Below are 21508 nucleotides of genomic sequence, written 5' to 3' on the forward strand. Positions count from 1 at the left end.
GAAAAAAAAAAAAAAAAAAAAAAAAAAAAAAAAAAAAAAAAAAAAAAAAAAAAAAAAAAGAAAAGAAAACTACATAAGAGTACATACATACTACCCAGTAGTATTACTACTAGTACTAGTACTATACACATTCATTAAAAAGGAACGAACTAATACTAGTAAACAAGAATACACCCCCACCTACTCATACGATTGGTACTACTACTTAGTAGGGTTAGTACTATGTATCATGAAGATAAAGATCTCCCACTAGGGTTGACTCTCAAGTAGTACTAGTGATGGCATGGATCTGGTCTTGTTTACTGGTTGACAAATTTGACTCTAGAGGAGTGATGGTGGTATATATATATATGTCCCAGGAGATGCAGTGGCAGTGGTTGACGTGATACAAGGGACTGATTTGACTGATCATCGGCTAGGTGTGGGTTTTGGTCTGGTGGGTAAGTAAGTAGTTGAGGTTACTTAGAGGGGCTGGTCAAACAGAACGGGAAGGGTAAAAAGATATAGATAAGATGATTTCAGAGAACGATGCTGCTCGAGCGCAATACCAGGGTGCAATTCCACTCTTTTTTCAACAGATCCAGTTATCTCGGCCTCGTACACTCGGGCCTACACACGTCTATGTTGAATGAGAATCCATCTATTCCACCAAGTCTATACCCAACACGCATCTACACTCATCAAGCTCGTCCCAACCCCTGCGGAAAGTCAAACACGTGGTTCGGATCCACCCGTTCTTTAACCCCCTTCAATCGCTCTAAATTCGCTCCATAGTACATCTCCCCCCAGTTGTCCAAATCCGGGTCGATGTAGTTCTGATACGCATGCCATTTGCCTTCCGGGTCCGCGCTTCGTACGGCATCCGAGATTGCCCAAATCGTATCCAGCGCTTCCTTCCTCCCCGGATCATCGAAACCCGGGAAATCGGCCGCGTAGATCTGCGCTAGGAAAAGACTCTTTCGGTGGAAAAAGGACATGGGACCGACGTCGTTTTGTGGGGGTTGGTTGGTGGCGGAGGACGGACCGTTGAGGTCAAAGGAGATGTGGGCGGCGGGCCCGGCAGGTTGAACGGCCGTGAGGATTGAGGAGGCTGTGGTGGGAGTGTAGTTTGGAGTGCCGGGGTCGAGGAGCGATTGCGCATAATAGGGTTGAGGGATGGAGGGGTCGTCCAGGGGCCCCATCAGGTCTGTGAGGGCGTCAACCCAGTTGGTGAAGGAAGCGGAGGTGGTGGATTGAGGCTGAATGGATTGCTGGGCTAGCGGAGCCAGAAACCGCTGGATAGTCGTGTTGTACGATGAAGGGTCCCCGAAGTATTGTCCCGTGAAGGAGCAGTAGGCATTGGGGGGCGTGTAGCCGCCGGTTATGACGAGTTCGCCGCCGAGAGAAGTGGGGAGGCCATCGGGCTGAGAGCCCAGGTCTTGAAGGGTGAGGAGGGCTTGGACGCAGTCGGAGTGCGTGGCGAAGTCGATATTGTAGTTTGTTATGGCGGTTGGGGCGCGTTCCATACGGTACGTAAAGGAGGTGACAATCCCGAAGTTGTTGGAGCCCGCGCCGCGGAGGGCCCACCAGAGGTCGGGGTCACTATCGCTGGTGTTGGTGGTTGGGCCGAGGGTGTGAATGCGGCCAGCTACGTCGACGAGTTCAAGGGAGACCACTTGGCTGGGTTAGTGCGCTGGTTTTTGGGGAGGCAGGAACTGGGACTCACGGTGGTCGACGAGCCACCCCCATTGACGTGAAGTATATCCCCATCCTCCGCCGAGGCTGTGGCCTGCAATGCCAACACCCGGACAGGTGCCATGGGGTAAGGCATATCCTGCGCGGCCGATGGTCAAGGCGAGGATGCCGATGGTCTGGCCCATCTGCACAGTGACCTCCTGGGCGGGTTCGTTCAGGACGATGTCGGTCATCTGGCTGGAGTCGATCACGACTTGGCCCGAGAAGCCGTACGCGGCATAGCCATGTCCGCCGCCGCGCGGGCTGAGAGTGACCCGGCCCTGCTCGGCGGACACGCAGCGGACGATCGCTGCAACTTCCTGTGTGGATTTGGGGATGACGATGGCTTGAGGGTGAGGGTGGTAGTTGCTATTGTCCGGCAGCGTGAGATTGGCGTACTCGGCGTCGGTGGGGTATACGACCTCGGCCCCGGTGGCCCCCAGACAGGATTGAAGGGATATGGGGAGCCCGTCATTGTCGACTGCTGCGGGCGAGCGGATATTCCCGGGATCAGGGTGCAAGGCCGTGAGGTGGTGGGCCAGCGTCAGCACGACTGCTGCGGTGGAACTGACTCGGGGGAGCATGTTGTGACGTGGAGAGGGGACATAAGGACGCGCCGTGTCCTTGGTTGGAGTTGCTGGGGAAGGGGGAGAGTTGTAAGGAGCGCGCCGGCTGGTTCGTCGTTCCAATCGCCGAGAAATACCGTTGAATCAAGGGGTGGGCGCATGCCCCTGGATATGCATCCGTCGTGGAGGTATGGATAAGCATGCTATTCAGGCTGTGGCCTGTGCCCCATATGCCTTCCCCGGCTGCAACTCCACATACATTCCTTCCTCGTCTTGCAATTCTCTGCCACTGACCAACACTGCATCCCCCTCCCTCTGCCCCTCCAGATCACTCTCCAATTGACGAACGAAGAACCTCGCCTGCCGGGCCTCATCTGAGACATACCCACACCCCTGTCCATTCTGCAGCACCTTCATCGTGGGAGCCTTGTTCGCTGCAACCAGCATCCCATCCAAGCTCAGCCAGTGTCCCTTCGCCAGCCCCCTCAACCACCCCAAGAGCACCAGGTCATAGACCTGCACCCCGATCCCCACCCCCAAGACAATCGCAATGGTCCATTCCCAGGGTAATCGCGGCCCGGATCCGTAAATCTGCCACCGGACAGGCCCCTGCATCGTCGTGTTGCCATCAGATACGGCATACGTCCAATCAAATGAGGTGACCATATCCGTGAAGATGGTGGAGATCACCGCTGCCAAGCCGTCGAGTTGCGAGTACCCTCGGTTGAAGCTGACGAGGTCGTCGGCAAGGACGACGGCAAGCGAGGTCAGATTGAGAATTTCCTTGTCAATCGAAAACGCTTGCAGATTGGGCAGGATGGCCTCGAACCAGGAGGTGGTCTCGGCGGAAATGGCGAGGGTTTCGATGGTGTTGGGAGAGTTGAGATAGCGGATCTCGGGGTACATGTCTGCGCCGTAGTCATTGATGCTGTACTCGTAGTTGCCGGTGCCGCTATAGATCCATTGCTGAAGGGCAATTTGAGCTTGGTAGACGTTTATATGGCAGGTTGCGCCGCCGAAACCACCGGTACTTATATTGGATGCGTTTGAAGCAGGCCCGATGGTGATGGAGATGGTAGAATTGGTGGAAGAGGTTGTGGCTGCCCAGAAGCCGGGTGCGAGTGTGTCGTTGGAGGTGCAGGACGTGTCCAGGAGGATGCCGGGTAGGAGAAGCCGCGCATACCAGCCTATAGAGCCGCGCGCCCAGCTGTGTGTGCTTTGCGCCTTTTGCAGATTGTACATGGCGATGGCAGGGTCCCCATGCATGGCCATAGACCGGATGGAGGGCGTGGAGGTATTGGTGACCTCGATGGCGCTAAACGTCGGGACGTCATTATCACCGATGGATCGCCAGCCGGCTTCATTGTTGAACGTGTCATATAATTTGCTCAGCGCGGTGAGACTGCGGTATGCGCCGAGGACGTGAGCCTGTGATCAGACAAGGCTTAGCATGGACACCATTGCTGTCGAGCAGAATACCGTACCATTTCCCAGGAGGCCGTGCCTCCCTCTCGGATCATGTCCCACGCTTGGCCCCAGAGTGGCATCCGGCTGACACTTGCCACGCGAGCCGTCTGGTTTGTAAAGTAGAATCGGTCGTCGGGGGGCTGTGGCGCTTCGAACCGAGTGTCGGGCCACCAGCGGGATTTGGGTATCGCGACGGTGTTCATGGCCGCCCCGAGAAGGAGGATGCTGATGCCGACCGCAAGGGCGCCGATGAACTGCAGCCAAGCGCGCCATTTCCGAGTGCCGATTTTGCATCGTTCTTTGAATTTGGCGACGGCTATCCAGGGTTTCTTGAATTCTTCGTAGAGGTCAAAGTCGACCGGACTGGCTCCCTTTTGGCCTTTGCCGGTCATCCATTTTGTGATCAGGGTCGCCGAAATGTGTAGGAGGGCTTCCTGGGTGAGGAGCTGGAGAACACTGTTGGCCAGGCCGATGAGGGCGAGCTGCGCATCTTGATCAACCACGATTACGCTCCAGAACGTAAAAGATGTGATGTCGAAGCTCTGGCCGCGCGCTCCGAGGACGATGGCCCTGCGCGTGGATGGTTAGCGCCTCCGCAGAGTTCTGAGATGTGGCCAGGCTGACCCTATCATGATGAAGATGGCTAACAGCCGTAGAAATACCATGCGGGTCAGCGTAGCACCGTCGTCGTGCAGTTGATAGGGTTCGTCAGTCCCAGCATCCATCACGAGGTGCTTCCAACGCCACTTCCTTTTCTCTTTGGCTGGTAGCGGTGCATCATCATCGTCCACTGAGTTATCGTGGGATTCTGTAGCCGCATTGGTGTCGCTGTCGCTTTGATCTCCATTGTCGCTGGCATCGGGCTGAAGGCTGGCATTTGATGCATGAGCATTTGGATCAGACGAGCCGCGACGCGATGAGGTTGAGCTTGCACTACTGGGAAGCAGTTGCCTATTATCCTCTTGGCTGGGGCGTGGGCTCGAAGAGCGATGAGATAGATTGTCCAGGCTGATTAGCGTCTCTGATGATGGCATCATGAGGAACTGAAGCCGCAAGATGTCTGGGGACACTATAATTTGCCGCAGGGGGATTCAAGTTATGCTGGTGATGCTGCGCAGCGACACCTTCGTAGAAGACTGCACGGCATTTTGTTGCTGTTGAGGTGAAGCGGACGAGGCTCTCAGATGGGCGACTGGTTGGGCGAGAGGACCAAGAAGTCCAAGGACACCGGAGGTGTGTCTCATTTGCGATATCTCCGAGGTGAAGGCCGATGCATGATTCATGAAGCAGCCATTCTTGGCTAGACAAGCCTCGTTCAGTGGACGGAAAGCCTGGTTAGACCGGATCGTGGGCGGATTAGTGGAGGCCAGGCGGTTTGAGGTCCGGCGCGGCTAGCAAGACCGCGGGAAATCTAGCGGTTCATCCCACGGGAAATACGAGGTCGCGCAGGGATCCTGCATGAAAGCCGGCGCACTATCCTAAAGCAGGGCCGAGGCTGGAGGACTCGGGCACTTGCATCAATTTTGATGCCGTGCGGGCCTGTGATAAGCTCACCGGAGGAGCAAGATGCGCATGCGAGCCACCCTCACAGCTTCACCACCAGCCAGCAGTGAGGTTTAAGATTAGTTTACGCCAAAGGGGATAGCTGACAGGGTGGAGAAAAATATTAATGTTCAAGCATGGTCATTATTTTCAGGACATAAATTATAAAGCTCACAATAACACTGCTGGACATCCGGACATCTGTGGTATCAGGTCAGCATTCTTTCATTCATTCATCGGTATCCGGACGCGGATGAGTTGCACGACGTACGATATAGGCTGCTCGAGAAAGATAATATGCCACAGCATCTCGAAAACCGACCCCGCAGCGAACGTGTCCATCTCAGTGGCCAGGGCCCAGTCGCGCATTCGCACATAATCATCTCGCGGCCGTTCTCGGATCCGGTCCCTCGTAAGCACAAATTGGCCGCAGCAGACGCCGCCGACCTCGGTGGGAACTTGATCCCGGGGCACGGCGAACAGGTCCATGTAGATCGAAGTGAAGTTGCGATACACCACATTATGGTTCGAAGCCATGGCAGGATCGAAAGGGCGCACGGCCACGGGACACCCTGGGCGGTGCTGACAGCGGAGGTTCGCATATCCCGCACGGTTCACGGCATCCAGACTGAGTCGTCGCAGCAGGGCCGCTGACACCATGTCGCCGACATCGTTGTGCCACTGGGTGGCGGAGGCGTGCATGAACGCTGTGACATCGGCAAGACGGTCGTAGAAGTCAATGATGTGCGTCAAATACGCCATACCCTCGCGGGCCTTATTCGCCGGAATGGCGTAGTACCCGGGCTCCTGGTCGGAGGTGTAGATGAAGGGCTTCCAGCTACCAAGCGAGTGAGCCACGGTGCTTATTCTTATCCTTGGTTGAGGCCTAGGATGGGTCATGAACACATACTGTGGCTTGAGGGTGTATGCCCAGGAAACATCTTCCGAGCGGGTTTTGGCCAGAACCAGGGCATTGGGCCGGTGCTTCTCCACTCGATCTACGTGAGATTAGTGACCGCAGTCAAGCGACTTGGCAGACCTGGAACTCACTAAGGATTAGAGTGAGATCGTCCTTGAGCAGTCGCATGTACAACAGGCCCAGTAGACCGAAGCACAGCACGACCGAGCACCATGTACACAGCCCCCGCGAACGCATGGGCAGGCCCAGTGACTGGATCATCTCCAGTCGCGCCTCGTAATGGAGGGGGTGGAATGCCCTGGATTGGTTCCTGGTTGGGTCGCCCTCGAGACCGGGGATGATGAAAGTGGGAGGTCGCGAGATGGGCTCAGCCTTGCATGATGGGTTGTATTAGAGTTTGGGATCCTGCAGCGTCGGCTTGGCTGGGAGGGTTAGTAAGACAGCACAGCAGGCGCATGCAGTTAACATCCGGTTCAGTCAGATGGAGAAGGCTTTCCCTGATGAAAACTGGCGAGATCCGAGTTGGCTAAAGTATCCCGCGGGCAGGTGGTTAGTGAGGGACCGTCACCGGCTGGGCTGGAGGGGTCCGGGCCGCCACTCACCACAATTCCAGAATCCTGACAGCTTCCGCAGCGTGTGGGGGGAACTCCCTTGGCAAGGTCTCTGCGGGGAGGATGCAAAGGCCACCACGACGATGAGAGACATGGAAGAGAAAGAATGGAGGGAGAGATGGAAGCAAGAGTGGCATCCGCTCGATCCGAGCCGGCCATCCAGTGGCAGGGATTCTTGGGGGATGGACGGGAGCCCGGTCTAGACTGCATCTAGACTCTGCCGGGGCCGTGAATCCCCCGAGGCGAAATGGGGACGGGCCAACTCTTCTACCAATGTACGGAGTACGCTACGCTCTGTACTCCACGCCGCTAAGAATAGCCGATCTGCAAACGCGGAATGGAATGGGTTCGCGGTCTACGCGTCTATGTACAAGGAAGAACCATCCAGAACATCTCGGGTATCAACAAAACTATTCGGAATGCAGCTCGGCGGGTGACATAGCTTCGTCCGAAGGCGTGTCCATCATATGCTCGCCCGGCGTGGGGCCAGGGTCCGCTGAAGCTTCTTCTTCTCCTCCGTCTCTTCGGGCAGCGGCAGAGATCCCTCGCGCTTGAGCTTGTCCAGGAATTCCTTGCCGTAGGCATACCCCACTTGGTAGATCTCATCGAACTTGCCAAACTCCAGCGTGCCGTACCGATCAATAGGCGGGCGCATGTACAGGCAACCGGGCGTGTTCTTGGCCCGTTCGAGGTTCTCGATCGAGGACACATACGCCAGGCGCGCTTGGATCTCAGACAGAGTGGGGGGATTCGGCAACGAGGAGAACGGATTCCACCGATTCACCACCGCCCAGAACCCGGAAAGGGAGTCGCCGTACCCTTGCGGCGTGTTGTCGTCGAGAGAGCCCACGTCGACAGCAAAGATCACATCGGCTCCCAGGCCCTTCATATGATCAACCGTAAGGTTGTCAATGTAGCCACCGTCGAGAAGCATGCTGCCTTCGTCGCAAATCGGCGGGATCAGCCCGGCCAGTGACATGGAGGCACGGACATACCGCCACGTGTAGCCGGACGAATGATATTCAGCGCGAGACCGGCTGATGTTGGTGGTGTTGCAGTAGAACTCCAGCCAGAAATCCTCGATCTGACTATCTCCAAAGGTCTTGAAGATGCCACGGTTGAATTCATGGCCTGTCGTATAGGACACGGTGGGGTATGTGAGGTCCAGGGCAAACCGCCAAATACTTCCCATACGCCCTGCAAACTTCTTCGCGCGACCATACATGGGCACAACGTCTGCGTCCCGCGCATAGAGGGCTCCAATAAATGAGCCGATGGAAGTACCGCCAATGATATCAATGGGGATTCCCGCTTCTTCAAGAGCTTTGATGACGCCGACTTGGGCAATGCCTCTGGCTCCTCCTCCTCCAAGCACAAGCCCGACCGACCGGCCACACAACCGACGCGCCAAGCGATGGAAGTCGCCCTTAAAGGGGGTTTGCGCGGAATAGAGCGGCGATTGGCGAATCCGACGTGAGGTGTACTTCTGGATCTCAGCCTGGAGAACTTGGACTCTCTGCTTCAAGACGGTTCCAAAGCGCTTCGTTTGAGGGTGGGAGGGCTCAGCCGTCAGACGGAAGGCCATTTGGATATGATGATGTCCTCCATTAATCCAGACGCGATTCTTCAGCCATTGGCGAGTCAGCCCAGGGGGGCAGTACCGCTCCCCGTGAAGCAAGACCAATTCTTTCCGAGCTGTCGTCTTCATACCAAGCAGAAATCTCTCGTACTCACCGATGCTAGGCGACGATTCGGCCAGTCCAACCAGCAGAATACAGTCGGCCTGCGTAATGCACGTTTGGGTCCAGGGAGAGTTCACGGTTGTATCTGCAATGTAGAGAACCATGCCATACTTCTCCTCCAGGTCTGCCAGATACTGGGATAACTTCAGCTTTCCCATCTTACTGAAAGCGTGTCTACCTAAATGATTTAGGATGGCAGCTTGGTTAAGAAACGTGGCGCCGTTGGTCACCCCAATCTGGTGAAGCGCCTGTAGTAGTCGATTGCCGAATTCGACGACTGGCACCCCAGCCGTCACGGGGAGAATGCCAACGGTGCGAAGATTAAGGGTAGACCGTGCAGTCTTCACCGTGCCAGAACCACTTGGTTCAACTCCCTTCTCAGTCAGTGGGCTTTCAACCAGGTCCCTCATCCGCTGAGCAATCAGTTTGGAGACCTGGATGGTAATCCCCGGGTGCTCTTGTGCCAGACTGTTGAAAAGCGTCCGGGGAAACTTGGCAAGTTCAGTATCGCGGATGGCGTGAAGAGTCGCCGGGCGGGTCGATTCGGTCATCACCTCCAGCTCGCCCACACTCTCCCCTTGGCCATACTCGCCTACCACTGTCATTTTGCCATCTGGACCTTCCAGGACAGACCGGAGTCGCCCATTCAAGGCGAGGTAGATGGCGTCGCTTTCGTCGCCTTGGTGGTAGATCACCTGGCCAGCACTCACTTGCACCCATTCAAGGGCAAAGTCAATATGGAGAAGTAGACGTGGGAGCACGCTGGTGAGTCGCTTTGCCAGCGTCAGAAGGGCAAGGGGGTACCGCTCCGCGATTCTTTCCAGAGACGCCCGTGGAAGGAATCCCACGTATACATCCGTCTTCGCCACGACGTCAGTATACGAGCGATAAGATGCGACAGCGCCCACGTAGCCTTGGATCCCCCCAGGTTTGATAAGATAAAGAGACTTTCGTGGTTGTTTCTTCCGCCGAGGATCGTTTGCGGCGGCTGCCGAACCTGAGGCGCGAGAGGAACTCGTATTGGTACGCCGCAGCATTGGGAAAAGCTCCTCCTGCGCTGGTCTAGAGGACCCCACAAGGTCTTCTTCTTTGTCGTTCACGGGAATACCGACGTCCAGGAAGCCGTCAACAACATAGTACAAACCCGGGTGGCGCTCGCCCTGCTCGACCAGAACCGAGCCCTGAGGGAAGTAAACAATCTCAATATCGTTTCGAAGCTCTTCCCGCAAACTGACAACAGGGGAAGTACCACCGGCACTGGTAACAGACATGGACATCATGGACTCGCTCTCACCATCCGCAGAACCTTCGTAGGGGTCAATAAACCCAAATGCATTATTGCCAAACACGGCTTTCTGCCGGCGAGAATCATAAGAGAGAAGCTTCGGGGAAGCGTCGCCAGAGGCATGACTACTCTTGCGAAGGAAATCATTGGTGCTCCCGGTCAAGCCTATGCCTTTCATGATGCATTCCAGTATCGATTCACGAAAGAGCGCATCCTCATCAATGGATTCCTTTCGGTGGAAAGGAGACCCGCGTCCAGGAAGCATTGGAGATGGGGACCGTAGAGGAGAATGCTCTTTCTCCGTGAGAGGGCTCAACAATCTGGGGGCAAGGTGCTCGTACCTGGGACCGAACCGCGAGAGCTGGATTGTGGATAGGAGATCGCCCGGGCTCACTCCAGAGTTCTCCCGGTCACTCAGGGCATTATCATGAGCAACCATAGAGACTGGGCGTTTGGAGGTTGCCATCCTTGCCTGAAGAACAGCTTCTTTCCTTCGGAAGCTGCTCGATCTGGGTCTTCTCCCGGCATATGGATTATGTAGTGCGATCCCTTTGGTAACTTCCTCTTGACCCAAACGGTCCCGCTCTTTGATGAACTTGTCCTTGAGCCGGTCTAGAGCTGCCCCACGCAGATCATTTGGCAAGTCGTAGGTTGTGAACTTTGTCATCTGTTTCTCTATCCCCAGCACCTCATTGTTGAGACCCAGGTAAGAATGCGCCGTGGCAAAGGTGACCCTTTGTAAACGCGTAAGAATGACCTGGACAATATGAGCGGTCGCTTTCGGGTACACTCTAGTCAAGCGGCGAAATGCGCTGGCGGGGATAATAGCGATGGTCGTGTCTACCATTGCTCGCGCAACGATGTCTGGGTGCACTGATTTCCGGCGCGTCTTGCTTGGATGTTTTCTGGTTTCAGATCGAGAAGAGTGGACGGGTGGGACGCGACTTTCCCCCAGATGCAACGGAGGCACAGTTGGCAGATCATCAGCACCGCTGCCTATGTGGGAGATCGGGTCAACATGATCCCTTGGGAGGGTATGCGGGGAGTCCGCCATACCCCCAGGACTGGCCGGAAATGAGTCGGGCGCACGGGCGGGACCGGGGCCTATGCTGGAAGTACTGGAAGCTGAGCTGTCTGCATATCGCAATTGAATATCCTCGGTAAACAGCGATAGGATGGAGAACAGGGACGACATCGAGGCTCCGTTCTTGACTTCGGTAAGTAGCTGATATCCTTGCCTCCCATCCATCCGATGATCGTCTTCGTCAGAAGACTCGCCTGCCATGCGATTAATCTCTTCCTCTGTGTCCGACTTCCTGTCCCGCATGGATTTGACAAAGATCTGGACCAAACCATCAACAACCAAGCAAAAGCCCTTCTCTTCCTCCAGTAAGAGTGTCTCGCCTGCAATCAACTTCCTCGTTTGCATCGTGCGAGTCAACTCGTGAAACACGGGTCTTTCTAGGTAGCCAAAGACCTTGATGGCGCTTAGGAATTCATCGAGGTAATTGGCCAGGCCCGGTTTCGTGTCGCCCTCTGGTACATCGGGAAAGAGGTCGAGCTGGGGTTCCTTGCGCTGGGGCTCCGGGGGCAGGCGACTGTACATGTTCAGGAAACGGTAACGGATGAACCAACTGATGGTCGAGACCACGGCCAGCGCGATCAGGAGTCTGCCAATCCACGCAGTCATGGGTTAGCATAAATTGGCACAAGGGGTGGATCTCCGGTCCCCATTAGGGTACGGCTAGGAACTCACAGGGTCGTGAAATTCATGGTGAATGTCAGACTCATAGAAAAGAGCGTGAACAGCCATGTGGGCAAGGTGATGGTCGAAAAGGTGATAATCCAGTAGAGAACGCTTGGTATGACCTGGAAAACGAAGGTGAATATCCAGCCGATCCACCCCACCATGGTTGAGGGTGCTGGAGGGGGTAATGGCGGGGGCGGAAGATGGGAAGAGAAGCCGGACACGACGGAAAAGCTGGCGGTTAAGGCGGGGATTGAGGTTGCAAGTGATCGTGCGGAGGTCGAGGAAGATGCAGGAGGCACATGGCCAAAGCCCAGGCTTGAAGATTCAAGCGAGGGCGCTGCGATCATTCCGTCATAGGCCATGGTTCTCCAAGCTTCCACCAGCTCGATGGAGACCAGCCGCTAAGGAGCAGCTACTGATAACCAAGGCAGGGAGCCACCCCAGAGCTCGTGCTTCTCCTTGTTCTATTCGCTCCGTTCCACTCTTTCATTCACCCTCGTCTTCGCAGGTTGATCCAAAGCGATGGTTGGTAGACAGCAGCTAGCCTAAACGTAGCCAGCATCGTCAACGCAGGGGAGAACGTGCACCCAGGAATGCCTGTGGCTGGTTGTCTGACGCAGGAGCAAAAGGCGGGTTGGGGTCGAGTCGGAGAGCCGGGCAGAAAGCCGGGCGGTGCCAACGCTTCCTCGGCATGCACGAGGCCTTCTCCGTTGCTCTCCAGCAGCAGGAGGATTCTGTACATGATGCTTATCGGAGGATTAAACAGCTATAGGGAGTAGATGAATGTTGATGCCAGGGTACATATAGATCATCTTGAATTAATAATTCAACCGAGATTAGTACTGAGTACGGAGTACTATCATCACTTTGTGGTACCTGGATTTGCGGCTCAGGAACCGATCGAATCTTAGTAGCCAACCAAGGAAGTCACCGAGGGTGTCTATCTAGTACATCGTAGTACTACATGGCTGTCTCCGTTGGCTTCCAGATTGGTTAATTTCTTATGATATAAGGGTTTATCCAACGATGAGTAGTACTCCTATGGGATATGGCCAAGAGAGGTTACTGGAAGTCGAATGAAGACACTAGAAATATATAGTGCTAGTCGAGCACATGAGTACAATGTTCTTCTGTAACGATCCCCAATTCTAAAACGAGACCCTACATACTAAGCAATTTTCTCATCTCCTTTTCTATATCCTAACACTGCAGCCCCTCTTCTCTTTCTCCTACCTCCCCTATTCGTGTCGGTGCTATCCAGACTCCAGAGTAAAGAGATTACGACTATCGGCCATGACCCGCTTCTATATATAGTAGACTCTCCAAAGCTCCCTACTGGGGACCTAGTGGTTGGTACGTGGAATAGCCGATGGGAGAGAAACCTAGAGTGTCATAGGATAGATAGGCAAAATAGTTTATAATTCTAGGATTCGTCAAGAGGCATGGATGAGCGAGGTGTGCTGGGAGAGTTACGAGCTGCGCTCCGTAGATAAGAAATCTAGAAGGCCTCACCGCCAGGCACGGGCTCCGCCTTTCTGCCGCGAACCGGCGCTTGGCCGCCCAACTGGCAGCCGACGCCCCGTGGATAAGCTGCAACCGCTGCATTTCATATGCTCCCCTTCTTTCCTTTCTATCGCTTGCTTCTCCTCGTCCTTGCTTGCGGCCGACTTTTCTCCCTTTGTCTTTCGTTCGTCAGTGTAGCTGTGGCCTTGGCTCACAGGCCCGCCACGGTCATGTTTCAGGTACGTGTCCGCCCACCGATCTTACCTTGACTACCTGTCGAATACTATTTACCCGACTCGGATCTTCCCCGTGCCATTTGCACCCGTGCCCCTGCCCGTGGCTGATTTCACCCTGTTCTCCATATAGCGCCTGCGCGACGCAATCGATTCTCGGATCGCAGAGGAACAAGCTCGTCAAAGGTCCGCTCAGAACTCTCTATCGCGTTCCAACTCCGCTCGTCATCCCACGGGCCGCAACATCTCTCCTACCAGGCGGACTTCCCGTCCGCGGCGAAACACTGGGACCCCCGTCCGTGGTCCCGACCCAAACGAATTCGAGCCGGAATTCGCCATCGGAGACGATGAAGGCTCCAGTAGATCGGCCACTCCGCGTCTGGAGTCGGCAGGCGGCTCCGAAGCTGCCCCGGAGGAAAATGGCGGGGAGGGCAAGGCGACTGCCGAGGAGTCCACTGCTAAGAAGCCGGAGGGCCAGCCCGTGACGGAACCGAACCAGTCACCATCCGAGCTGCCGCCAGAGATCAGGGTAAAACTGCGGAGGTTAGGCAAACTAGAATCCCGGTACCAAGGTAAGGAGTGCCGTGAAACGAGTGATCAGCAATCTGGTTAACCTGGCATCGCATTCCAGATCTCCTCAAAGCGTACCGAATGGCCCATTCGCGCGTCCTGTCGATCGAACCGTTTGAAGCTGCCCTGCGAGAAAACACCCCTCTGACGTCAATCGGCGAACCCAAGGCTTTGACAGAGTACTTGAACCAGATCTCATTGAAAGGCGATCTTGTAGTGGAGGAATTGAAGCGTGTCACAGCAGAGAGGGATGACTACAAGAAAAAGTTTGAAGAGGCTCAGAAAGCCACCAAAGCCGCTTATGATGAGGTTGCAAAACTCAAGGAGGACAGCAAGGCCCAAGCGAAGGGAGGCGATGAATCAGTTGTGGACGCTTCTGCTACGGGCGAATCTACAAGCGATAGTTCTGCGCCGTCGGGAAAGGCTGCTGGTGCGAAAGATACTGCTCAGACTCAGAAACAGTCTCCGTCGCAGGGTGAGAGCGAGGAGTTCTTCTCTTTCGACAGCGAAATCCCGCGATTGGAATCGGAGTTGAAGGAGAAACAAGATGAGATTGAGGCCTTGAAGTCCCAGGCGGAATCGCTCAAGCGCGACTTATCGGTGGCTCGCGAGTCGACGGAGGGCATGGTCCATAACCTGGAATCCGCAACTCGGGAGCTTGTGGAACTGCGCGACACGAAGGATAAACAGGACGCGGAGTTGGAGAAGGTGAAGACTTCCAAGCAAGAGGAAGTCAACGAGCTTAAGATTAAGCTGGAGAGATCGGAAGATGCTGTCTCAAAGACTAGCGCCGAAATTGAGAAGCTGAAATCCGAACTGAAGCAACGAACTGACGAAATCGAGAAGCTCCAGAGCCAGACTGCTCCAGTCAAGAACGCCGACCAACAGGCGGAATTTGACGCCATACTGGAAAAGCTGAAGCAGGAGAAAGAGGCCAATGAGAAGCGTCTAGGTGTTCTACAAGGATTGGTTGACAGCCTACGCTCCCAGCTCAAGGAGACGGAAGAAACCGTGACCAACATCAAGAGTGAAATGGGACAGAAGACCGAAGATTTGGGTAAATTACAAAATGTCGTTGATTTCCTTGATGCCAACCTCAAAGATAATGAACAGTGGCAACAGACCAAAGATAAGATTGCAAATGGAAAAGAAGCAGTTTTCAGTGAACTGCGCGAGAGCCTGGCTACTCCACCACAAGCCTCAGAAGCGAAAGAAGATTCAGCCGGGCCAAGCACACCAGCGGCCAACCCCGCGGGTGGTGCTGGGGCAGGCAAGAAGAAGAACAGAAAGAAGAAGAAGGGTGCCAAGGCGAGCGAGGATGTTAATAAGCCAGCCGAGACTGCTGCTGCCCCTGAGGATAAGCAACAGCCAGCTGAACAAGCTGATCAATCAGGCCTGAAACTGGCCGAGCTGGAGCAGACTATCGAGTCGCTCAAAAAGCAGCTGGAGGAGAAGGATGCTGCCATTGACCGTCTGCATTCAAAGCTTAAGGGAGAGGAAGATTTGAAGGAGGAAATTGAAACTCTTCGTGACGACCTACTCAATTTGGGCCAAGACCATGTCGAGGCGAAGGACAAGGTGAAGGAGCTCACTGCCGAAAAGAGCGCCCTGGAGGAAACAATCTCCAAGTTGGAGAAGGAGCTGGTGGATTTGCGGACGAGTGCTGAGTCCAGAAACGCCGACTCGGAGAAGGCGCACAACGACTTGAAGGACGAGTACGAGAATCTGAAGATCAAATCCACCACCCTGGAGACCGAGCTTTCTGCTGCCCAGCAACTGGCTGCCACGCGGTTTAAGGATATGACGGATCTGCGGGAGACCCTGCAGAAATTGCAACCGGAATTGAAGAAGCTGCGGGGCGAGTCGTCGGAGCTCAAGTCCACCAAGGAAACACTGACCAGTAAGACAACCGAATTGAGGAGCTTGGAGGGCAAACACGAGGATCTGCGTGCCGAGTTGCAGTCCCTCAAGTCTAGTATATCAGAGCGAGACGCCGAAGTGAAGACCCTCAACCAGAAGATCAGACAGGAAACGGAGAGCCGTCTGAAGGCCGAGGAGAAACTGACAGTTGCCCAATCGGACCTGCGGTACTCGGAGGGCAAAAAGCAAGAAGCCGTGGAGGCGAAGGAGAAACTAGCAACGGACGTTTCGAAGGCTCAAGACGAGTTGAAGGCAGCCCGAGCCCGACTACGTGAGGCTGAAAGCCAGGCGACTCAGTTGAACAAGGACCTCGCCGGTCTACGAGAGGAGATCCAGCTGAAGACTGCCCAGCACTCCAGCGCCCAGAGTTTGATGAATAGCATGCGTGACCAGGCTGGGGAGTTGGGGATGCAGATGAAAGAAGCCCGGGAACGTTGTGAGAGCTTGGAGGAAGAACTAGCGGATGCTCATCGCCTGTTGAGTGAACGGACTCGGGAGGGGGAGACAATGCGACGTCTCCTTAATGATATCGACGGCCGTGCAGAGGCTAAAGTTCGAGACTTCAAAGAACGCATGGAGGCAGCCATCGAAGAACGAGACCGGGCTGAGGATGAAGCCAGTGCTCAGGGCCGCCGGCGGGCACGTGAATTGGAAGACTTGAAGAGCAAGCTGCGTGAGGCGGAGCGAGCCCTGCGCACGGTGGAGGAAGACAAGGAAGAGCTGGAGCATACTCAGAAGGATTGGAAACGTAGACGGGATCAACTCGAGGCCGAATCCGAGAAGACGACACACGAACTCAATGACCTACGACAGGCCATGGCACGGCTGCGGGATGCGTTGGATGGGAGTGAGAAGCAAGTCCGTGACCTAGAGAAGGAGAAGGCCGAGCTGCGCCGGTCAGTGGAGGAGACCAATTCTCGATTGGAAAAGGTCCGCAAGACCCCCAAGATGCTGCCGGAGGAAAGCCGCTTTGGGCACCATTCCCAGTCTTCCCGATCATCCATCGATTCCGGCTCACGGAAAGCGGTTGCATCTCCCGTTGCCAAGGATCGCAGCCCGTCGACTCGGAGAAGTGAAACGCCTACCGGTCCTGGCTCGGCTCCCATCGATTACATATATCTGAAGAATGTCCTCCTCCAGTTCCTGGAGCAGAAGGACAAGAACTACCAAAAGCAGCTGGTTCCTGTTCTGGGGATGCTGCTCCATTTCGACCGGTAAGTCTTGAGACTTTCCCTCTCATCACCTGCGATATCCTCTGCATTGCGCGGATTGCTGACCGGCACAGGACCGATGAGCAAAAGTGGATGGCAGCCATCACATCGCGGTAGAGTTCCCGTGCGCTTGCAGGCCACTATGGGGGCCGAGAACATACCTGTAATCCCACCTGGTACATAGGATTCGTTATCCATTTCTTTCCATACCATTCTGATGCCTTGAAGCCCCTGTTGGGCCCTTACGAAGTCTTGTTCCCATTGGCGCGCCGTCAACCACAGGGCGTGGAACTAGTCACCCTTCAGTAGAGACGCGGCGCCGGTCCAGAACTCCCGGTGGGGAAGCCAAGCGGGTCCCCGGGTCTTCCAAGCCTGTATTTATACCCCCGGCGATCTTCCTCAACCATCTGCTACAGTTCTGTATCATCCCATCTCTCTCTCCTTCTTCTACCTTTCGTAGCTACTGAACCAATCTGCACGATGTCCGGCCAGCCGACCATTCGCCTCGCGACTCCGGAGGGCAAGTACTTCCTCTCCCAGTTCATCCCATCGGTGCCCCGCACCTTGACTAACCGTGTCTGGTATTCGATTGCAGATGTCCCCATCATCCTCCAGTTCATCCAGGAGCTGGCAGATTACGAGAAGGCCCTCCACGAAGTCGAGGCCACTCACGAATCCCTCCTTGCAACCTTGTCCTTCCCCGACAGTCCTCCCAAGCGCGGCTCGGTGTACACCGCGCTCGTCATTCCTCCCGCGACGCCCGAAAACCCGACCCCCAAGCCAGTTGGCATGGCCCTCTTCTTCTACAACTACTCCACCTGGCGCGCGGCTCCGGGAATCTACCTCGAAGATCTCTACGTGCAGCCGAGTGCGCGGGGTAACGGGTACGGCTTCAAGTTGCTCAAGTACCTGGCCGCCAAGGTCTTGGAGATCAAGGGAAGACGGCTCGAGTGGAGTGTTCTGAAGTGGAACGAGCCTAGCATCAAGTTCTACGAGCAGGTCGGGGCTAGAGCCATGGACGAGTGGACGAAGATGATGGTCGAGGGCCCCGCCTTGAATCAACTGGCGGAGGGACTATGAGTCACTCGGAGGATTGTCCACAAGCATTGGAAGGAGTGAATCCTTATCCAGATAGGGTAGAGCCTGAGCGGTTCGACAACGCTTTGCGTATGCGGCTTGAGCATCACACGAGGAGATAGATCTGGAGACCTACCGGCATATCCGCCGCGGCTCGCAACAAACGCAACCTCATCGCTCGAGAGACCTGATTCGAGGCAGCAAGGGGAAACCAAAGACGGTTCGATTTGTACATATAGCATCTATGAATATAGCTAGAATCCGCATCCAATGAATCATGCATCATGACGATGGGGCGACGATCGCCCCCCAGCCACGATCAGGGCTAACCCTAGCACCAGATCGGATCGGTGGTGACGTCGTCATGGCGCCGCCGATCCCCTGGAACTTCCTACTAAAACTAATCCCCTGGGAGGATTCCTCGACGGTTCTTCTGATCGCATCCATGATTGCTTGAATCTGCGCGACAATCCCTCATTCAATGGCTTCCACCATTCCGCGAGACCCCGTGCATAGCAACCACTATGTGGACTACGTGATTCGTTACAACTTTGGTGGTGAGACTGGTAAGATGGCGGTGTGCCCCGAGCAAGCAATCCCCCGTGCCGCTCCGACCTGACCAGACCAGACTCCTCCCAAGCCACCGAGCAACTCGATCGACTGCTGCGCAAGCTATTCGATGTTGGACTGCAGACGGAGGTGAGGCAAGGGGACGAGTCGTCCCTGCTGGTATTTGTCCGCGCATCGCGCAAAAAGAGCCTGAAACGCGCCCTCTATCAATCCCGGTGAGTGAGCGCTCCCTGTCCGGCCGGGTTCCGTCCACAATGCGCCTCTCTTTACTAAACCATTGGATCTTCTAACTAGCATTCGCGACTGGCTGTATGGCGTCCGCAATACCGAGCCCGAAGCGGAATCCTCCGCCGAGCCGCAGTCCGAATCGGAGCGTCTGCGCATCATCTACCATATGATCACCGTACCCAAGGAAGCAGGCGGCGCTGGCATCACCCCGAAACATGGCGAGTGGAAATGTGTCGATGCGATCTTCCCGTTGCATGATGAGGACATGAATAAGCAGTGTATGAGGGATTGGAGCCGGAAGACGTTCCTCTCCGCGGAGGATCTGGATCAGATACGGAACACGTTCGGAGAAAGTGTACGGACATGAGAGCCCTTGCATGCGTAATCTGCTGCTAACCGGTGCTCGATAGGTCGGCTTCTACTTCGCTTTCCTGCAGTCATACTTCAGGTTCCTCCTCTTTCCTGCCGTTTTTGGATTCTCTTGCTGGCTGCTGCTTGGGTCTTTCTCGATAATTTATGCCGTGGTTAACTCCCTGTGGTGTATCGTTTTTATCGAATACTGGAAGCGTCAAGAGGAGGACCTGAGCTGTCGTTGGCAAACGAAGGGTGTATCTGCTGTCCGACCCAAGAGACGCGAGTTCAAGCCCGAAAAGGAGGTTCACGATGAAAGCACTGGGGAGATCAGAGGGGTATTTCCGGCGACCAGGCGGATGTATAGGCAACTTCTAATCGTCCCGTTCGCCTTGCTCTCTGCAGTGGCATTGGGCGTCATCATCGCCACGTGTTTTGCCATTGAGATTTTCATCTCTGAGATATACAATGGCCCACTCAAGACTTACCTGGTAGGTTGAAGTCGCGTGTGAAGCTCGTGAGCTTTGCTGATAAGGCCAGGTCTTCATCCCGACCATCTTGCTTTCGGCTCTGATTCCGACTATGAGCACGGTCTTGGTGTCTATTGCAACCAGGCTCAATGACTACGAGAACTACGAGACTCAGCCCGCTTACGACGTGGCATTGACCCAGAAGATCTTTATTATCAACTTTGTCACCTCATACCTACCGATTTTCCTGACAGCCTTCGTCTACGTACCATTCGCGAGTCTGATCGTGCCGTATCTCGACGTCTTCCACCTGACCGTTCGGCCATTCGTCTCCAAGGAAGACGCGACCTCCTTGCGCACGGATTTCAACATTGACCCGGACCGCTTGCGAAAGCAGGTCATCTACTTCACTGTCACGGCGCAAGCAGTCAACTTTGCCATGGAGACCATTGTCCCCATGCTGAAACAGCGTCTCGCTCGTGAATACAAGCAGTACAACCGGAGAAAGAACGGGAAGCTCGAGTCCGAGAAGGGCTCGGAGGCCAAGCGCGAGGCTCTGTTCGATGATCATCCGGACGAGACTAAATTCCTCACCCGGGTGCGGAACGAGGCCGACATGGAGGACTACGATGTGACGGACGACTTGCGTGAGATGTGTATCCAGTTCGGATACTTGGCCCTGTTCTCGCCTGTCTGGCCGCTAGTCCCTGTCTCCTTTTTGGTCAACAACTGGATTGAGCTGCGGTCCGACTTTTTCAAGATCTGCATGGAATGCAAGCGGCCCTGGCCTCAGCGTGCCGACACCATTGGGCCCTGGCTCGAAAGTCTCGGGTTCCTGTCGTGGGTCGGCAGCATCACCAGTGCTGCCCTTCTGTACATGTTTAGTAATGGTCACGAAGGCCCGAACGGCGAGCCGACAGCGATCCGAGGGTGGGTGCTGCTGCTGACGATATTCTTCTCGGAGCACATTTACCTCATGGTGCGTTATGCGGTGCGAGCTGCCATGTCCAAGCTGGAGCCCCCGAACGTTAAGAAGGTGCGGACGGACCATTACATGATGCGCAAGAAGTACCTGGAATCGACTGTTGGTGCACAGAGCAGTGACGATGAGCGGGAGGACAACGAGCAAGACCATTCCATGGCGGTCCCGGATATTACTCGGAAGTCTTTGGAAGAGGATGCTCGTGAATGGTCGACTCATGACACCGACCCCGCGGAGAGGTTCTGGATGCGACAGAAGGGGTGGAAGGAATCGGCCCATGTCGGAGCGACCATCATCAAGACGCTGGTGACGGAGCCGACGTCGAAGAAAGAGCAATGATGAGCCCGAGCGAGGTTCATTGCGTGATTGATGATGTGTCTTGTCCGTCCTTGATGATGTCTCCGCCAGGTCACACTGATGACCGGTATCACAGAAGTATATAAGTTATGAGTGGTGGGGAACCCTAATGTCCATATATGCCCGGGAACGTTTGTATGCTGGTCCCGCGTGGTTTGATATCCTTGCTGCGTTTTTCAGTGTCATGTATACGCGATACTCCAGCCCTGTCAGACTGCTGTGTATTATCCCAGGACGGATACTTAGTTACGCAAACCCATGATGAATATGAAGCCTTTACGGAGTACAGCGAACATGTACCCTTCAAACCATAACCCAGATGTACTCCGTACTAGTACAACTAGCCACTCAAACAGGTGTGAGATCAATGCACCAATAAAAACCGCGCCAAACAAACCAACCAATCCCCAGCTGAGTCAGACCGAACCCACTGCACTGGCA

General features: G+C 55.1%; 7 protein-coding genes across 7 annotated transcripts; 3 read left to right on the top strand and 4 right to left on the bottom strand.

Annotated features, from left to right (window-relative positions):
* Window positions 1-564: 564 nt before the first annotated feature.
* BO80DRAFT_243332 (FAD-binding oxidoreductase) lies at window positions 565-2391 on the bottom strand. Its single transcript, XM_025714569.1, has 2 exons — window positions 1706-2391; window positions 565-1654 (listed from the first exon to the last, which is right to left on the bottom strand). The coding sequence occupies exons 1-2, from the start codon at window positions 2295-2297 to the stop codon at window positions 681-683; spliced, it is 1566 nt and encodes a 521-aa protein (XP_025570342.1). The 5' UTR covers window positions 2298-2391; the 3' UTR covers window positions 565-680.
* Window positions 2392-4300: 1909 nt separating this feature from the next.
* BO80DRAFT_429396 (uncharacterized protein) lies at window positions 4301-5216 on the bottom strand. The gene has a single exon (XM_025720456.1). It carries the CDS (start codon window positions 4781-4783, stop codon window positions 4331-4333), a length of 453 nt encoding a protein of 150 aa, XP_025570343.1. The 5' UTR covers window positions 4784-5216; the 3' UTR covers window positions 4301-4330.
* A 17-nt stretch (window positions 5217-5233) lies between these two features.
* BO80DRAFT_392636 (DUF3431 domain-containing protein) lies at window positions 5234-6966 on the bottom strand. The gene is made up of 4 exons (XM_025717227.1): window positions 6810-6966; window positions 6339-6733; window positions 5560-6286; window positions 5234-5489 (listed from the first exon to the last, which is right to left on the bottom strand). The coding sequence occupies exons 2-4, from the start codon at window positions 6466-6468 to the stop codon at window positions 5420-5422; spliced, it is 927 nt and encodes a 308-aa protein (XP_025570344.1). The 5' UTR covers window positions 6469-6733; window positions 6810-6966; the 3' UTR covers window positions 5234-5419.
* Window positions 6967-7135: 169 nt separating this feature from the next.
* Window positions 7136-12207, bottom strand: nte1 (lysophospholipase). The gene is made up of 2 exons (XM_025722965.1): window positions 11602-12207; window positions 7136-11515 (listed from the first exon to the last, which is right to left on the bottom strand). The coding sequence occupies exons 1-2, from the start codon at window positions 11955-11957 to the stop codon at window positions 7282-7284; spliced, it is 4590 nt and encodes a 1529-aa protein (XP_025570345.1). The 5' UTR covers window positions 11958-12207; the 3' UTR covers window positions 7136-7281.
* A 998-nt stretch (window positions 12208-13205) lies between these two features.
* Window positions 13206-13944, top strand: BO80DRAFT_367336 (uncharacterized protein; the record flags this gene model as incomplete). The annotated part of the gene is made up of 2 exons (XM_025716286.1): window positions 13206-13337; window positions 13465-13944. 2 exons carry the CDS (start codon window positions 13206-13208, stop codon window positions 13942-13944), a joined length of 612 nt encoding a protein of 203 aa, XP_025570346.1.
* A 3568-nt stretch (window positions 13945-17512) lies between these two features.
* Window positions 17513-18112, top strand: BO80DRAFT_459282 (GNAT family N-acetyltransferase; the record flags this gene model as incomplete). The annotated part of the gene is made up of 2 exons (XM_025722336.1): window positions 17513-17552; window positions 17628-18112. The coding sequence occupies 2 exons, from the start codon at window positions 17513-17515 to the stop codon at window positions 18110-18112; spliced, it is 525 nt and encodes a 174-aa protein (XP_025570347.1).
* A 407-nt stretch (window positions 18113-18519) lies between these two features.
* BO80DRAFT_392648 (anoctamin family protein) lies at window positions 18520-21433 on the top strand. Its single transcript, XM_025717228.1, has 5 exons — window positions 18520-18675; window positions 18738-18894; window positions 18974-19262; window positions 19318-19749; window positions 19799-21433. The coding sequence occupies exons 1-5, from the start codon at window positions 18591-18593 to the stop codon at window positions 21047-21049; spliced, it is 2214 nt and encodes a 737-aa protein (XP_025570348.1). The 5' UTR covers window positions 18520-18590; the 3' UTR covers window positions 21050-21433.
* The last annotated feature ends 75 nt before the right edge of the window (window positions 21434-21508 follow it).

This window comes from Aspergillus ibericus (genome assembly GCF_003184845.1).
Source record: "Aspergillus ibericus CBS 121593 unplaced genomic scaffold BO80scaffold_63, whole genome shotgun sequence".
Taxonomy (NCBI): domain Eukaryota; kingdom Fungi; phylum Ascomycota; class Eurotiomycetes; order Eurotiales; family Aspergillaceae; genus Aspergillus; species Aspergillus ibericus.